A 19,241-nucleotide genomic window follows, 5' to 3' on the forward strand; every position below is an offset into this window, starting at 1 on the left:
ATTGTACAGAAATAACTGAGATGACATTGAAAACTGGGCTAATAGAAGTGGACTCAAATTCAAAATGCAAAATTGAAGGTCATATCATATTACTCAGTGAGTAATAGCAGAGTTTTGTAAAATAGGAACTTGCAACAAGATCCTCATTATAGATAAATAGTACTTGGATGATCATGGGATGTGCTTTAGCAGTCCCTGCGATATGCATAAAAACAAGTGAACAGAATTTTCTGCTCTATCAGTGTGAGTTTGTAATTTCTGAACAGTAACACGTGAGGTGAAGAGACTATCACTAAGAGGGATATGTGAGGAGTATAGAGTATTCATCCTTAGAGAGATAGAGTATGGAGCAGAAGTAAAAGAACTGAAAGTCAATGGCTGCAGGACAAAAAAATGGTACCAACAAATGCTGCATGAATTGAGGCTGAATGCTGGAAGAGGATTCCTGATGGGCAGAGCACCCAAGTCCACCACAGTTTTCCAAGGAGAGAGGTGGCAAAAAAATGTAGGGGGTTCCTTAACAAGGAAGTTCAAGTTTGTGAAAGGAATTGTTTTGCATAGCTCCTGTAACATCCCAAGGGAAATCCTTCTGGGACCTCTGCTTCTAAGAAATGTGTTACATCAGTAGCACTCTTAATGCTTTATTCAAACTATTTTCTTTATCTGGGAAAAGTGTGGATGTTCATGACTATACTTGAGACAATCTGCTCTTGGAGTGAAAGCCCATTGTGATAAATGTTGTGATACAAGTCCCTTGATATATAGGCTAAATGTGTAATGTTAAGAGAATAATATATTTAACTAATGTGTTAAATATGTCATCACAATAGAATGTACAAATAACCTTCAAAAGGAGCTCAAAAGTTCCAAAACAAAACTCCAGGGAGGAAAATTTAGGAGGAAGTAATAAGCTAGAGATCCTTATTTCTAGATGGTTATCATATTAGTTACTGATCTGAGAAAGCTGATAGATTCTTAAAAGCCTATTTTAGATTTTAGTACGGTATCAACTGTTTTCTTAAATTCCTTATGGTCTCAAAGTTACACCCATGAAACATCAGCTATGTTTACCAAAATATTTTCAAATTTAGATGAGGGTTGCAACACAGGGAGATAGTTCAAAGAAGGAAGCATATATCTAGTGTTGACAGTTTTGCAAAATGATGTGAATGCGCATGTAGAATATTCAGAATTTTCACTGTAAGTTAAAAAAAAAAAATATAGATCTCTACTCTTCCAAAAAAACCCCACCCCAAACCCCAACCCTATCCTTATAACAGATTTTGACTTTAAAAATAGCATTTGTTCTTGTGCTTTAAATCAGAAAGTATCAAGGCTTTTTATTGTAGCAATATATTCTATCACGATTGAAAACCAGTGTGGAAAAAGACAACTGTATTGGGTTGCCATCTTTTTCTTAAGTTTCTGTGCAGAGCCTAGATCTCTGAGAATCTGGGATTTTTAAGCCCTATAAAACTGCAAAGAATAATAAATGCTTAAATAACAACAAAAAAACTTGAGTTCATTGTTGTGTAACGTTCACTACATAATGAATGGTGTAAATACAACTTTTTAATAAGTGAGTAAAAGAAACGTCCATGTCACTGAGAATACAGAGATTGCCTAGCTCCTGCCCCAAACCTGCCCATGGTGCTACCTCCTGGAGAATCTCCCTTCCCTCACCCAGCAGGCTCTGGTAGGTTAATGGCCCAATGTAAAGCCATGCTGGTAGGACCAGAGGCTCTGAAGAGCTATGGGAGTTAAAACAATGCCCTTCTGTTAAAGATCTGCAGCGTTAGCCCATATCTGAGATGAATATCTGGATAAGTGGATATATGAACAAGAGAAATGCAGCTATCTGTTTGAGAGGCAGCACTTCGCAGCATGATAGAGATTTAGTAGAAGCGTTGGTCTACCAAGTGGTCTACCAAGACCTCTGGCAAAGTGGCAGGTGCTTGCTTTGAGTCAGAGTAGTAGTGCAGGAGTAGTCAAATTTTAATTTGCTTTTCATTGAGTGACTTAAGATATTCAATAATTCCAGTTTCCAAGAAAAGAATGAGGCAACTTGGTCTTGAAGTATCCAACAGCAGCCAAGAACAGACCAGCTATGTATGCGGTATTTCTAATACTTCCAGCCTTCATGTCTTTTCAGAGTATGGACTTCCGAACCTGATGCAGCTTCTATGTTGCACTCAGTGATATATATATATATAAAAAACTTTTTTTTTTTTTTTTTTTTTTTCCTGGAAGCTTGGCTGGTGCTCCTTTTGACTCCTGTCAACTTAGGTCTCTGCACTCTTGTCTGGGAAGGAGGAAGGTTTATTAGAAGAGGATGCACCAGGATCAAGTGGCTGGTACCATACAGATAAAAAGCAGTAGTGGGCATTTTTGACCACTGGAATGGCTTACAGATATTTAGCATAGAAATGTTGTCATTCTGGGCGATAAGGTAAAAACGCCCTGGTGTATTTGATTATAATACTTAACCATTATGCATGCAGATACATTTTAGAATAGACTAAGTAGGTATACATATATGCATGTATGCAGTCTTAATATCAGGGATAAATTTGCGTAATTGTAGCTCATAATTTGTCTGCGTTGCAGCTATTTTTGAAAGTTAAATAATTGCCAAAAGAAGGGAGTGGTAATTTATGGCAAGAGAAAACGCTCTCGCCTCATCTTATCTTGAGGGTTGTGGGTGTAATTCTGAAGCTGGTCCTGTTTGCTGCTTCTCTAAAATATGCATTGCTGCTATCTGTAGTCACGTTTTGGTGACTGAAAAGATTGATAGCAATGTGGATATTTTCTTAGTAAATTAAATGATCACAGTGCAGAAAATTTGTAAAATATTGAATTAAATAGTGGTTTGTAAGTGGGAATATTTGGGTATATTTTCCAAATAAAGATATTTCATTCTGAAAGAATGTAACATTTTATAATAAATTTCCAGTTACTAATAATATGCCAGAGAATAGATTTTTTTTTTGACTGATCTAGGTTGCCATAGATAAGCTGCTGTCTTCCCTAACTAAGTAGTAAGCCATTTTTAAGGTGCCATGTCTGTTTGTTAACTTAACAATGTTCTATAAATGATTAGATTGAAATGTGGATATGGCCTTTCAGAAGATGAATGTCATGAGAAAGAGCTGATGGAATTATAACTTCAAATATGTTCCTGTTTATGTGTTTAATGTATTATTAAATGTCATTTGTTTAAAAAAGGAATTCAATTCATAATGGATCTAGTATAAACAAATATTGTTTTTATATTACTTAGGCTCTATTTGATTTTTGTTTCATGACGGCATTTCAAAATTAAGATTCCATTATTTATTAGCTAGAAAGAAGGACGGGAAAGACCTCGTATCATGTGTTTAGCTAGGAAATCCATGGAAGTTTAGAAAGTGGCGAAACATTATGGATGTAAAATACTCACTGGAAGTATGACAGTATGGTTCCAGGAAATGCTGGATGTTTCACTATAAAAGAAATATTTGGAAGATCTGACAAGGTTTCAATCACGTGAAGACTGCCTGAGAGCGCGCCACGTATCTGTCATTATAGAGGATTAAAACTAATTTTAGGACAGCCTTCTAATGCTGTTGGTATGGCATAGTTAGCCTGCAGAGAACGAGTACTAAAGAGTTTCAGGAACTAATAATTGTAAACTTTAATAAACAGGATCTCAGTATTTTAAATTCTTCCTTTAGGACGTGTTTCAGAGCCGTGTAGCGATAACCTAACCAGGATAATGGAGACTGAGGATGTGCCTAAGTGCCTTCTTCCCCGAAGTAAAGCCTTTGCCTACGAGATGCTCTGTCTTCCACTCTGGGGAAGGAATGACTTCTCCGATACCTTTACAAGAGGTTGGAAAAGCTCTTCTTGATGCATTTCTCAGTAGTGGAAAATATCCATGCAGGAAAATACCACATGTATAGCTTCAGACCTGCAAGTCCAATGGGATTCATTGTATTCCAAAGTTCAAGCAAATACTTAAAGTTATTCAGCAGGCACAGAATTTTGATAAGCAGTGTCCATCTATCAGGTAGGACACTTGCCTTGTATATTTAAGTAACTTTTCCGTCATCCTAAATGTACCAGAAATCTTTGTGTACTCCAATAATGATGACTGTTGAAGTCGGACTAGTTAAGGAATTAATTTGGTGTAAATATTCCCCTATGTAGGTAATCCGTTTTTATTACTTTTAACACCAAAATCAGCAACGTATTTGAAGGAATAAATTACAAAGCAAGGAGAAGTCTAGAAAGTAATTATTATGGATTTGGTAGAGAATTCTCTAACCACCACTTCAATGATTTTTTTTTTTTTGTTACTTTCGGTTATGCTTTATAAAACATGTTTATAGACTATGTCAGCAATGTTCTTCCTCAGTTGCTGTTGCAAAGACTATTTTCGCAGTTTATCACAAAATGCCAGATTTGCTCAGCATGTAATTTAATCTTATGCTTGGAAGCATCCACATTACTTGGTTATCATGAAATTATTCTTTAATAAAAATGTATGCTTTGTGATCTATATTTTATTAATTTGGTGAGTCAGTTTATCGATTGTTGCAGATGTCATGAATGTATAATTTGTCACAGTTATTGGTTGCCTGTCAGCAGTTCGTAGCACCACAGAGTTCTTGGCTCTTGGGGCACCTTAGAAATAAGCTTTTCTTGATCTGCAAAAGAAAAGCTTTCTCCTGTAAATTATCATCAAGACTTGGGTTGATATCAGGTTTATCACTTCACGGCATGTATTATCCTGTATTAGCCAAACGCTATGAACAAATTAGTAACATGGCCTGTTCAGGCAAGAGTCTTCAGCAAATACAATTTAGTGATTTTAAATGCTGGGGATGAGGTCAGAAGGAGCACAACATTAGAAATGGGAGGCACAGATTTTCACTGTTTTTGTTCACTCTAAACCTAGAAATTATTAGGGTCACTAGACCGCAAAAACAAAAGAAAATTCTGAGCTTTTTTTATCTCCTCTTCCACAGTTGGTAGTTTTTCTGCTGTAACATACAGCAATCATGAGTTTTGTAGATTGAAAAAGTTTATTTTTATGAACAAACGTTAATTAATTTCAATTTTAAAAAAACAATCTATGTATTCAAATTTTTTTTTTTTTTAGTAAATCAGATCTTTATTTCCAAAATTGTCGGACTTAATAAGAAAGTTTACTTTGCTAATGATTTCGCAGTGGTGGTACAGTGTAAAGCTTTGCGTGCTGAAGTGAAGTTGCGTGGTTGGAACATCTGCTGGTTTTGTTTTGGTATTTTTAAAGGCTGGGTTCGGCACCCCGGGAGCTTGTTCTAGTCGGGCACTGGGTTTGTGTATTGTCTTACCAAAAAGCAGTGGCTGAACAGATGCTCTTCTGGGTCTCCTCCGATTTTAGCTGGAGTAGTTGGAGGGGTTTTCATCCCTTCACCTTTCTGGATTCTCTAAAATATTAGTCTCTGGCATGTAGTAGCCATTGGTGTTGATTTACGCAGGGGTGTCCTTTCACACTTAGCACGACAGGTTCCCTGGGGGGCTCTTGAAGTTGTTGGTCTGTGTGATGTACATTGGTGGGGGGGCTATGGAGAAAAATATCTGGCAAAAGGCCCTCTTGAAAGAAAAAAAGGAGGAAAAGAAAAAAGAAGGGAAGGGGGAAAAAGAAAGGAGGAGGAAGAAAAAAGAATAGAGGAAAAAAGGAAAGAAGGGAGGAAGGAAAGAAGGAAGGAAAGAAGGAAGGGAGGGAGGAAGGAAAGACAAGGGAGGAAGGAAAGATGGAAGGAAAGATGGAAAGGAGGAAAGATGGAAAGGATGAGGGAAGGAAAGATGGAAAGGATGAGGGAAGGAAAGATGGAAAGGAGGGGGAAGGAAGGAAGGAAAGGAGGAAAGGAGGAGGAAGGAAGGAAAGGGTTAACAAAGGGAGGAAAAAAGAGGAAAAAGGAGAAAAAAGAGGGGTTGTGTGGGAGCGGAGGGCGGGGCCGGGGCCGGGTCCCGCAGCACCTTCCCCACCTCCGCGGCGGCGCTCCGCTCCCCCCCCGCGGCCCGGCCCCGCCGGGCCCCCGCCCCTCCCCGCCCCGCCCTGCCCTGCCGGCCGGGTAATGAGCTGCGCTGGGGTTGGCGGAGGGCCGGCGGCGGCGGCCGCCATTGGCTGCGGGCGGCAGGCTCTCCGCCCCGATTGGTCGCGCCGCCTGCCCCGTATTTTCAGCAGCGGCATATTCCGGTGGGGAGCCGGCGGCGGGGATGCAAGGTGGGTGGATGGGGGCCCGGCCCGGCCCGGGCGCGGCGGTCGGTGCCCCGGCCCGCTCACCGCCCTGCGGCCGAACCGGTCGGTTCACCTTACCCTTGCTGCTATTGTTGTCATTTAATACTCATTTTATCGTTTGATCCCCCCCCCCTCCCCGCTCCGGCGGCGCGTTGGGCGGGGTGTCTGCGCTCCCGGGCTGCGCCAGCGCGCAGCGGGGCGCGGTGGGGCCGGGCCGGTCGGGGCCGGGGCCGGGGGCAGCCGCAGCCGCAGCCCCGCCGGGGAACGCCGCGGGGGGCAGCGGGGGGCGCCCAGCCCGGCCTCCGCCTGCCAGCCCTCCCTTCCACTCGGGGTGATTTTTTTTTTGGGGGGGGGTGGGTGGTGGGTGTGCGTGTCCCTGTGGGGAGCGGGGTTGGGGGGGGCACAAGAGCCGGTGTTGAGCAGAAGTTTGCCCAGCCAGCTCCGCCGGGACGGGCTTAAAACTGCGGGATGGCGCCGGCACAGCTCGAGTCCGTTATTTCATTTAAGAGGAGGGGAGCGATCGCGGCTGCCTGCCCGCACCCTGCTCCGGGTGTCAGTGGGAGCACGAAGGGAGCCCGGAGGAGGTTTGTGGGTGCTGCGCGGGTTTGGGGGGGGGGGGCCGTGGGCTAAAATTCACTTTCTGAGCGCGGAGTTTGCGCTGCGGGTTCCGCTGGATCTAAAATTGGGGTTATGCGTGCGGCGAGCGGCAGAAAGTCGATGGGAATCGGCTCGGGCTGGCGTCAGATCCCTGCTGAAAATCCTGGATCCTTCCCATAAGTTATTTGCGTGGACTTGCTAAATGGTAAATTGCTGTTTCCCCTTCAGCCCGAGATTGCAGCTAATTGGAAATTGACGCGATTATGTGTCCTTATCTGAACGTACTTTGTTTTGTGTAAATCTAAAATAACAAATATGAAGGGAAATACCCTCCATTTTTATCTTGCCTTGTGAATCTGTTATATGGTTCAGGGACAAATTTGGCTCCGTATTATTTCGTAACATATCTAATCTCATCTCCTTTTTGTGAGGTGCTTTACGGTCAACTGTATTTATTATATTTCTTCTGTATATTTCATCTCGTATTAAAACCGCGTCCACCTTTTTACGTTCGGAGTTTCCTAGTGGTTTTCATGGCAAAAGTTATTTCTGATTGAGATATGCTTTAAGGCAGAAAAATCTTCTGACAGATTTTGCAACTTTTCTCTGAGTAACGTTGCCGTTACGGTTGGGTTGCATGCTTTCTGTGCCATCTAGTAGTTAGCTAGAAATTTAAATATACCATGTAGCATCCCCAGCTGGAGGCAGTATTTGAAATTGTTGTATATTTGCATGATCGTTTCTGTGACATAAGTGAACGGTGGAAATTTGAGATACAAATACCTGATTTGAGCAGGTTAAAAATCGGTGCCTGAATCTTTCTTTTAAATAAAATTGCCACTGAACCTTGAAGGTGCCTTATATAGAAATTTGGGTTAAAGCCAGTGGTGCTGTCAGTGAAGTCAGTGTGATCTACACCTGAGTTTGCTCGTGATGCTGTTAACCCCTTGTTGTGCGTCATAGAGGCAGAAGGATGCTTGTGAGTCCAGGTCTTTTGCTAGGCCTGAAAACTTCACGGTTTTGTTGCTAGCCTGAAGCCGTAGGAAGCAGCAAAGGTTTTTCCGGTGAGTGACGGAAGAATTTCAGTCTGGCCCCACCGAGCAGGAGCAGCCCCTGTGCCTCTGGGGTGTGGGAAGCGGCCAGAGGAGCTGCGCTGCTGCAGGTTCCCGGGTCCTCGCCTCTCGCCCGTGCACCCATGGGTGCACAGGCAGCCTGACCGCCGAGAGGGACTGCGCCAGTGTGATCCTCTTTGTAGAAAATAATGATGAATGGAAACGGCACCTGTTGCACCACTGGTGATTTGTCAGCTCCTAGACAAAAACTGCATGCCTGCAGTTTTATGATTATCTACCCAAATCACTTAGATCGTCTAAAATGATAGATATCTAGGGAGTTTAAATTGATTTTAACAGTGTGTTATGTTCAAATGATTGTGAATACTTGAGTATATGATAAATGTAGATAGCTACACATGAAGGATATTTTTTATTGTGAAATAAATACTATTTATACAAGCGATATGTACTTTTAAATTGAAGCCGGCTACAGTTCAGTAACTACTGTGTAAAAGTAGAAATATCCATGTGTATGTTTTATTGTATTTTGATTTCATTACATAACGGCATGCATAATTTTCATATTTTATGTCATTTTTTCCAGAGCATCCTGAGAAAACAGACAAAATATTATCTATGCTTAGTTGGTACCTACTGAGACTTCTTTAGCGTAATTAGCAAATTCTGATTTCTAATAGTGTGTAAACAAACTGCAGCCAGGCTGGCAGGCGTTGCCTGCTTGTAGAGCTAACTGAAATAGGAAAGATGACGTGAGTACTGCAGAACTGAATTACCCCTCCACGCCTCCTGCTTGTTTTCTCACCCAGACAGGTGAGGGAGAGCAGATGAAGTCTTGTCTTTTTCTTTGCACAGTACCGGATTGCTTATCTAGTACCACGTACAGATCCAGTGGCCCCACAGAGCTGAAAAAACCTTGTACTTTCTTACTCTTGGCCTTAAATTAGTAAATGTTAGTAAATGTAGACTATTACCTAAAGGACATGGATGTTATTAAAAAAAAATCTTTTCCACATATAAATAGATAATAAACTCTTAATAAATACTTTTCTGAATAACCAAACATGAAAAAAAAATGAAGCTAGAAAAAGTAAAGCTCAATTAGTTGGGGGTTTTTGGTGTTTTTTTTTCCTAATTATAGGAGTTGCATAACAATTTAGACTCCAGTGTATGCAAGAAGATTCATATGGATACGATGAACCTGCTAGATATAGATTACTGAAGGATCAGTATCAGTAAATACATAAATCATAAATTTATTAAAAAACAGTCTCTGAATTGCCTATCTCTTACCTACCTATACGTCTGAATCAAAGGATCATGGTTTTAGCAGATATCGTTTAGTTGTTTTGTTGCTGGTTTTTGTTTTTTTCCTTTATTGTGACCTTGTTGGATGGAGAGAGAATATTTCCTTGGTAAAGTCTGAGGGATTATTGACTCCTTAAGGTGGTAGTTTCTGTCTAATAGCGATGCGACTTGTAGTAGTGCTTTTCCCTGATAGCAGCAATGTTTATTTCAAAAGTATAATTTTCATATTAAAACACATGCAGTGTTAGATTGGAAAACTTTTAACGACAATTGCATGGTATGTTTGTTTTTAAATAGTTATGTTGAATGACGGCAGAAAAAGTAATTTGTAGTTTTTAATGATCTGTGATTTTTATATCTGTTATTTAATAGAGCTGTAATGTTATCACTGTGCGCTGCCAGTTCAGTATAAAGTGCAATGTGTAACATTTTCTGGTGGTAGAGTTGCTCTAAGTGGAGAAATAATTTAAGCAGTACAAGGATTTTTATAGCCCTCTTGTCACAATTAACTGTGTTTATGAAATATGAATTTACACAACATCTGCCTTTCGGGGCCGGCGTTCCCGTTGGAGCCTGCTCACTTCGCAAACCAGCAGCGTCATGTCTAAAGCATCATGGCAGGGCAGGATGGACTGGAGCCTGCACGGGGGGACGGGCAACCAGGGCAGTGAAGTGATTCACCTGCTAATATATTGTTGGGAAGCTTGTGCAGGAAATGCAGATGTTTTTAAGTATAAAAACCTTCTTTTGGTTTCGTTTTAGGAGGGTGACTTGCTTAGGCGCAAGCAAGGTCCCTGACCCATAACTGGCTCATCCTGTTCTCGCTCCCGGTGGTCCCTCCTCGTCCCCCTAATTCCTGAGCTAGTACGTAGGCAAAAAGGGTAGCACGTGTGGCTCGCTGGTGGGGTGGGATTTGGGGTCTGGCATACACCATTACAATTTATTTTGGAGACAACAGCACTCTCTTTCCTGAAGCTGAAGATGAGGATTTGCAATGAGATGGATGAATCCAGCTGGACTTTGCAAGATGTGGGATTCATCATCAGTGCGATGGGTTGTCTCCTCGAGGCCCTCATCCTCTACGTGCCGATTAGTGGTCACTCCCTTGATGGAGGCTAGGGCTTCAGGCAGAAGGAAAGAGCTGGCATTTTGTATGGCCACATCTACCAAATTTGTCTCGTCATGGACCACTGTGTCTTTTACTGTTTTATTTTGCTCTAGCACTTGGTGTTCTGCCTCTCACCCCTCCTGGCAAAGCTCAGTGACGGTCATTAATGTCTAACTGGTAAAATTTTTGTAAGTATCATAGCAAAGGCAAGTTTACAGGAGGACAAAGCAGCTTTAGAGATATTGACGCTCTTCCTCAGTAAGGGATGACTTGGGGGGGGGGAAAGATCTGGAGGTGCTTTAGGAAAGATGCAGTTTCCCATCATGGGCCAACTTGGGGCACAAGTAGCTTTTCATAGCAGTGAAAAATGGGTACAATGGTGAGAGACTGTGAAAAACCTTAAAAATTAATTCTGTACCGCTTCTCCCACTTTTCATAAATCACCTATCTTGACTAGTAAACGTTTCAGATCTGGCACTGTCCCTCAGGGCAGCAACTCTGTAATGTGTAAGGTCTCAGCCTAGCTGGCACGTTGGGATATGCAATATTCAGTACCGGGAAATTGTTCTGAAACATTCACAGTAAGTGCTGTTGGCACAACTTCCTGTAGATTTTGAGGCACAATATTAAGAAATGACTACTCAAACTAGAGGTTGTACAAGTTGGAAAGTCTGGTGTGACGGTTCGCTTGGGCTGTGGAAGCGATCTAAATGCTCACTGCTATTTTTGCCATCATTATTCATGGCAAAATAATTGAGGCTGTTCATAAAGCAAGCTCTGTGGTCGTGAAGAATAGCAGCAGACTGTGCCATGTGTTACCTTTACATCTGAATTTTAGAAGGTGAAGTAAAAATAGTACCAAGTGTTGTATCTTGGTGAAATCATCCAGCAAAACCTCCTTGTTCTTGTACAGGTATCTAGTCCAGCCTTCTGCTGCTGTCTCCTGAGGCTTTACAGCTAATTCTTCTCTTACTGATATTTGCAAATTACTATGATTGCTAGGTCAGAGTGAAAAATTATGTGCAACAGGTAGTTGTTGTAGTGGAGATCAATCATATTATCTTAGAGCTAGTTTAATCTGGTGAAGGAAAGAGTCCAAACTACTTAATTATCTCTTCTTTGGGTTATCTTCTATAAAATGGGAATAATCATCATCATAAAAGGTGCTTTAGGACTTATTAAATATTTCTCAAGCACTTAGGAATCATAGTTAAAAAAATAATTGCCTAGTAAATTGTCTACTTAATAAAATGTAAAAAATAAAAGATCTGGAGTATATTAGGCTTCATAATCATTTAAATAGATGCATGTAGTTTATTTACCTACTCAGCGAGAACTAACAGCCATTGAAAGCAAATAGTTCTTTAGGAGAACTGTATTTGCAAAATCAAATTATTTAAGTCAAGGTTTCCAGTTCACTAGTTTAAATTACTTTTACATTTATGATTTAGGTTTTGATTTAAATCATACTTTGTACTGTTAATGTTGAAAATTTATCATCAACACTGAAGCTGTGAACACAAAAGACATTCTTGGCAACACTTGCGGAATGTAATGTCAGTATATTTCTCTGGAATACTAAAAATTTAGAAAACAAAACCTTCCTCTCAGCACTTAGGACATTTGATATCTGGGGGGGGAAAAGCAAAACAAGCTGCAAATGATTGTATTTTAGTCAACAGACTAATGGGTGGCTGTTCCAGTGGCCTTAATATAGGAATGAAAGGGCTGGGTAGAGGTACCGCCAGCATGTGGCTTTGTGGTCATCGGAGGAATATTTATGAAGATTTTCTTGAATAAGTAACATCAATCTCTTCATCAGATATAAAAGGACTGATAACGTTTGCCATTGCTTTTGTTGATTAGGAGTAATACCAAGAAAGAAACTTGTTCTGCATTACCAGTAGAAATACTGCAGAGTCGAAAGGACTTCCTACGGCTTTTTATTCGTTCATTGTTCTGCCTAGCAATTAGATAAACAAAACCTCTTTAGATTGTCTTTACACTTGACAGATTAGTGTTTGTTTTTCTCTCTGTTTGAAAAAACCCCAACAACCAAGAAGCTGAGATTTTTTTCAGTCAGGAAGGAAGTTTAGACCAAAGTTTCCAGAATTTGTGACTCTTCCTCTTCTGTTACTGCAGCTGGGAATATGAAGGGGAGGGTGCGTGCCTCAGATGAAAATTGTGTGTAGCCTTGCAAGCTGTGCAAGGCTGTAAATCCTCAAACCGGCTCTGCTTCCCAGCAGTTTTACACGGATCGCGGTGCAGCCACGGTGCTGCGTGGTCCCAGGGATGTGGGAGCTGTAGGTGATGCTCAGGCAAGCACATTGAGAATGTGGTGCATGCTTCTGCCTGTTCTCTTTCAGATGGTGAAAGGGGATGGACTGCTCGCTGTTTTTCACGGGACCCATATATGCTCAAGGATTTCCCAAAATAAAATGCTTGTGAAATCAGAAGCAGAGGAATGGCTCTGGGCAGGGACTTACTAGCCCTTCGCTTGCCTTTAGGAAAGGTTGCAAACAGGGATCTGATTTGCACCCATTAAGAAACGGCAATTTCAGTTTTAAATAACGATGCTTTAAGTTGTGATTTGTATTGTATCTTTAAGGAATAAATACCAGATTGCATACATAGGTACTATAAGTAGTTACATAAAAACTAAACCCCCACTATTAAATTACTCAGTTTAAAAAAAAAAAAAAAAAGAGAAAAATAGTCTAGTAGGCTACCACCGTTTGATGTATGGATACCTAAGCTAGATTTTAAAAATTCTTAGTATTTTGAAATACTGTAATGTTTCTGAACTGTTGAATTGCTATTTGAATGATCCATATTTTAATTGTAGTTTTGTACCTTCCCATTTTCATTCTTACTCAGAATATCTTTAAATCGAATAACCTCTGTGTTGTTACTATGGTATATTGGTACCGTACTTTGAAAACCAAGATGAATAATCGTGTTTCCCATCTTCTCCGAAGATGATAAAAAAAAAATATCCATTATTTGCTGAATTGTTAAAAAATGTTGTTTGGCTCATTTTGTGTGTACCCACTTCAGTGACCAGAATGTCAGCGGAGGCTTTGTTTAAATGTTTTTTTCTTTATTTTTTTTTCCCCCCACTCCCACCCACACATACACCTGTTCATCTAAGTCTTCTGGGCCAGACATTGGTTTATTTGGTTGGGCTTTATGGCTTCCTCCCCCCCCCCCCTTCATTCAGTTAACTGCTTCTTGTCAGTAGTTCTGGCATATCTCCTTGTTTTCTGTAGCCTGCCCGTGGAAAAAAGGCTTGTTTCCAATGGCAAAGAGTTAACCTGGCTCGGAGTTAGATTAACTATTGCAGTAGCTCATGATAAACATCTGTTGCAATACTCCCAGATGAGAACATGGCTTTCAAAAGTATTTACTGCACATTTTGAACCCGTGCACTTTACTTGTGGTTTTATTTTTTTGCCCTTCAATTACTAAATTCTTTTGAAAGGAAATAAATCCAAAGAGTCTATCTCAGAGACTGTGTTTATTTTATGATACAGAGAAGGAAATGTAATTATTGAGTTATTGTTCATGTGCTAGAGCCCCCGAATATTTCTGACTGGAGCGCAGAAGCGTGCGCGTTCCTTAATAAAAACCAACTGCGGGAGCCGGCTCCTGGGAGCGCTGCCATGTGTGTCCGTGCTCTGCCTGCGAGCGTGTGGTGGAGTCCTTTGGATGCCAGTCCTCTGGGTGTTTTCCTCCTGCTCTGAATTTGGCAAGATAAGACTGGTGGGGAGGAGTGGAGTTTTACTCGAACTTGGAACCCAAGGGCAGGTATGTTGTTGGAAGGGTTTGGCCAATGGGACTTGGGACTGTGCTGTTGAGGAAACCTTCTGTTTCTTTGGAATCTTTTTTTAATTTTTTTTTTTTAAAGTTTTTAAGCTTTTTTTTAATAAGTTTTTAAATTCTAGATTTAGTGGATCAAATAATGACAATTTCTCCTGCAGCAGGCCTTTGAAGTTAGGTCTTCCAGCAGCCACTTCTTGCTGTAGCTGAGGATCAGGCGAAAGCAAGCAAAACACGCTTTGGTAGTTTTTTCCAAAACATCAACCACCTTCTCCCCCACCCCGCCCAAACCACTAAATGTACCTGTGCTTTGTGTCTGTGGGAAAACAGCATTGGAAAACAACATGGAATATTTTAAATGGTGGATGTTTCCCGACAAATTGTTTTTCTTTCTTATGCTAAGAAGGATGATGCTCTTAATGAAATCACGTTCAAAGCATTTTCACCCATATTTCTCAGCAGGTGAAAAATATTTTGCGCTGAATTTCCTACACTTAATGTTTCCTACCACTACCAAGTAAAATACCTGAGTGCTTTACTTACGTGCCAATCGTCACCAGAATTAACTTTCTTTGCATAGTATTCTTAACAAACGTAGATGATGAAATGGGGGACTTCCACACAACAAAGCTACTTGTAGTAAAATGCAAGAGTCTGTAATTTTAGTTCTTGCTGATTTTTCTTAGATCTGGTGGAAACACTTGTTTTAGCAATAAATCTGTAAGAACAGCCGTACCGATTCAGATTGAGTGTGTCTAATTCAGTATCCTGTCTCTGATGGTGATCAGCAGCAGATATCTAGGGAAGGGTACAAGAACAGTGATAAACTGATGAAATCTAAGGTGAGATTTCTTAGTTTGCCAGTTTTATGGTGGTACCAGGATTTTCAGAATCTGCTTCCTAATCATAATGCTGAAATGACAGATGTGTGGTACTTGACAGCCTCGGCTTTCTCTTAAGGACCGTGATAGAGATAGGAGGATAAAAGAGGAAAAAACCCTGAAAAGTAATGGATAGTATGTAAAAGAGAGAGAAATAATGGGATAGACTGGGAAAAAGAAAAAAAAGGGCTATAATTACTGCGGAGTATAAAGAAATAGTAGAAAAAGGTTGGCTTGTTACCCAAGAGGAGAGGGCCTCCCGTACCGGAGCTCACCGAGACCCTGCTCTGACAGGTTTTCAGCCATCATCTGTGTCACATCATTTGGGTGTGGGGAAAAGTTGGGCTTAGCTGGCATGGGGAGAAATAGTTGGCCTGAGCCTGGTCCAAGGAAAAAAAGATGGTAGAGAGCAGAAGAAAGAACTGTGAGAGACTAAACAGATGGGAAAGGGGAATGGGGGTGATTGGAGCGTCAAAGAAACCTGTAGAAGCTCTGGATTATTCTCTGTCTGTAAATATCTGTCCATTCCAATTAATGTATAAGAAGTTTTGTATGTGTGGGGAATATCTTCTGAGGGTTTGCACTGAATCCCTTGTAGCGTTGCCCTACTTTTCCCAGGCTTCAAGACACCCAGGTTTTATTTTTAGTGCTACCCTGGGTTCTGTTGTATGGCAAACCTGTTCCAGCTTGCTGCAGTCATTACTACTAAGGCCATCTAAATAGCAGCTCAAAAATACTTAAAGTAATGTAAATAGTAATAAATTATTTTGTGTTTGTGTGGATTAAAAGGTACACCTAGGATGGACTTGTTCTTGGGTCAGGTTTTTTAATGCTGTAGAGCAAAAGCAGGATGAGCCTTACATTACTGGCATACAGATGTAATGGTACTGTGCTTTAAATAACAGCCATGAAGGCGTTGTGACTAGGATATTGTCACATTAGCATTCGCTTCTTAAAAGCAGATATTTAGGGAGCTTTTACAAAGGTGTATGGAAAACTGTTATTGACCGTCTAAAGTGAATTCAAGAATAATACCGATGAGGAGGTGTTACAGTGGATGAGGAGGTGTTACAGCGATCTGCTCGCCAAAGTAAGTCATATTGCAAGCTAGTATCAAACTTGACGAACTTGGGTTTTATTGTATGTATCAGGATGAAGTGAGGGTGATGCATTTGAGTACAAAAGGGTGAAACCATCTGGAATTTAAACACAGTGTACATAATCCCATGAGCAAGGGGGTCTGGTAAAACCAGAAAAAAGTGGGTGCTTTATGGTGACCTTACAGAAAGGTTAGCTTTATCTGTAGATAAAGACCAGGCAAAGGAAACTTCTCAGCTCGTAGACAAGTTAGGTACAAGATAAAAAAAATACAGACTGGTCATTAATAAATTGATATTTTGATGTATACATATATAAATAAATGGATTATAAATTAATAGTGTTGATAGTATTGGGTATATATAATATTAGAACAAAGTTTCATGTAATTAAAGGAAAACAGTTCGGAAACAGCCTCACAATATAGGAACGTGAGGGACTAAGAAACACCATGCGTTTCAGGATTGAGCTTCATTTACCTTTCTAAGAGGATTATAGGAAATTGATCCTTTCTCAGTTCCCCAGAAGGCTTTTCCCAGCCTGGCATTCTAAAATCCAAGGAGCCTGGAGTGTGGGGCTGGTTTTCTCAAATATGTGCTGTGGAAGGTGCTTTGATTTACACCCCGTTGTTACTGTGGGAGCTGTGGACAGGAGGAGCGCAGGAGTGAATTGTGCTCGCTCTTGCTGCCAAAGAAGTTTACCTTTTCCGCTGATAATCTGTGCTCCTGAAGAACCTGAGTCTTTGTATGCTTCCTATTAGTAAATAAAATGAAATGCAACTTCCACCGTTTCTACTCGTAGTAGGAAAACAGGAGCTCTAATAAGGTGTCTATAAAATAAAATTTTTCAAAATATAATAACCTGGCATATGCTTGTTACTACGTAGCCTTTTATTAAAAGGTTTATAAAGCTAACATGTCAACGTTTTGCTTTTTTTTTTTTTTCTTTCCCATCACAACAATGTTTCTTTTGGTTTTTTAAAGATAGCATACAACCACCTTAGAACAAACAAACATTCTCCAGCTTGAGTCTGGATGTGCGTTAAACCACACAGAGGAATTTTTTATCGATGGTTTTGTATCTTCTCTTCTGATACATATCTCCACATTTGCCTACCGGCTTTCCAAAGTCCTTTGTAAACATCCCAATGATTTCGTTGTCATGGACAGATAATGGATGTGCTGCGTCTCTACATTATATATTTAACATAAAAGAGAATTTACCCTTGAATTTTAACCATCACTTAAAACATTTTACTTTTCCTATATCCTCAGAGATTGCCTTGACTTTCAAAAGAAGGTTCCTCAGAATCAAAGAGGAATCTGATGGCACATTTGCACATCAGTTTACAGTAACTTTTTACACTCAGACTTTACTACTTTCTGTAATTTTGTTGTGGTTTCTTTAGTAAACAGAAATAGTCCTACATTCTGTTTCTTTAATACCTCTCTTGCTTGTGCTGAGCTGTTAATGGGTCTGTTAGTATTGTTAAAGTATTAACAGAAGAATAATAATTGCTGTGTTGTAATTGTATCGAGCCTAAAAAAGCATTCTCATAGAATATTAATGAGAGCCTCTTTAGATGTATGAATTATTGTTCTTTGGACAGAAAATTAAACTACCGAAAAAAAAAAAGTACTATTCTGGAGGAACATAATAATAAAAATCAATAAGCCTTCATTTTAGTCTTTAACTCCATCGCTCCTCCTCTCCTAACCCCATTTATGCTTCCTGTAGGTATCCCAGCAATCTGCCCCGCACCATATGTGCTCCGGTACCTAGGCACAACGGGGGGCTGGGAGCTGGGTGGCAGTTTTAACAATGAGTTTTCTTCTCTGTTTATCTCAGCCTTACATTACTTTAACCTTATTTAGTCTTAAAAACTGTGACTGTAGAGCTAATATTTTATGCAGCATTGAGAGGAACTGGAAGCGCTTTTCATTGCTATGCAAAATGCAGCTGGGGGATGGTGCAGAATTAACAACACAGAGCTATGCTGTTGAAAATGTGAGCAGTAGTTTATTTTCATTTCTGTCATTAAATATCTTATTACCATCTATTTGTTTGTTCTTTCCTCTCTCCTGCAGTGCAAAAAAGGGCGATTACTAGAAGGTAGGAATTGCACAACTGCTGGAAACTACCTTAAATCAGTGACCTTCGGTTGACCTCTGCAACCGCTGGTGTGAGCCGTGGTATTTTTTTTCGGAGCTAAGTTAGTACCTCTGCGATCCTCTTTCTTTCATCAGATCTTATTCAACTTTTATACCAAGCTGCGGACTTGCAAGCAAAATCCAAATAAAGGAATAATTAAAAAAAAAATTCTCTCTTGTAAATATAAAGACTGCATCAGTACATAATAAAGCTATAGAAGTGTTTCCTGGGACTTGCTTGAGCATTAAAACTTTGCAGTTTATGTAGCATAATATAATTCTCTGAATGTTTTTGGTAGCAGTTATTTCTAAATAGGCAAATGAGGTGCCGTTGCAATACTTGGCTTTTTGCGGACCCGTTGGTCTGAATGAGAAATACGGAGCAAACTCCAGGTTCATCATTTGTTTTGTGAGATGTCAAAGGGACTTCAGTTTATATTCTAAACCAGGTAATTTCTTTTCCAGTCTCACGTACCAGCTCCTGGTCGTCATCCTTTATTCTCCCCTGTCTGACATCGGTTTCTCTCTTGTCCATTGAAAACTGAAACTTGAAAAACTGCAGTTTTATACTTTATATTATTCTTCTACCCCGGAGCTGTTTTTAGTGTCTTTATTGCAAGTAGACAGATGGTGATATTTGGTTTCCTGTCAGTTTTAATGAATATAGATAGGAGCGATAAGAACATTTGCTTCGTTTAGCAAACTTCCTTTTCTGGCTTTTAATTAATGAAGTGCTCACTGGTGTGCCGCTGCTTTTGTATGTAGTACAGTTAAATCTTACATACGATTCAACTTGTAGTGTCAGATAATGAAAAAGTGGATGAAAATAACTTCATCTCTCAATATCCTTTAAAGTTTACTTACACAGACTTTGAATACTGCAGACATCAGAAGTGCAACATGCTTGTACGAGCCACCATAGCAGCATCCTTTGTTTCT

General features: G+C 40.3%; 1 protein-coding gene across 3 annotated transcripts in view; it reads left to right on the forward strand.

Annotated features, from left to right (window-relative positions):
• CTBP1 (C-terminal binding protein 1) overlaps nucleotides 1–19,241 on the forward strand; it is a 247,417-nt gene that overhangs the window by 82,035 nt on the left and 146,141 nt on the right. Inside the window, exon 1 of one of the 3 annotated variants that reach the window (XM_052780722.1) lies at nucleotides 6,235–6,253. The exons of the other annotated variants lie outside the window; for them this stretch is intronic. Coding sequence (XP_052636682.1) covers nucleotides 6,247–6,253 — 7 coding nt within the window. The 5' untranslated portion in view covers nucleotides 6,235–6,246. Of the gene's footprint in view, nucleotides 1–6,234; nucleotides 6,254–19,241 lie in introns of those variants that run through there. 3 annotated transcript variants of the gene reach the window in all.

Source organism: Harpia harpyja, chromosome 2 (assembly GCF_026419915.1).
Source record: "Harpia harpyja isolate bHarHar1 chromosome 2, bHarHar1 primary haplotype, whole genome shotgun sequence".
NCBI lineage: Eukaryota > Metazoa > Chordata > Aves > Accipitriformes > Accipitridae > Harpia > Harpia harpyja.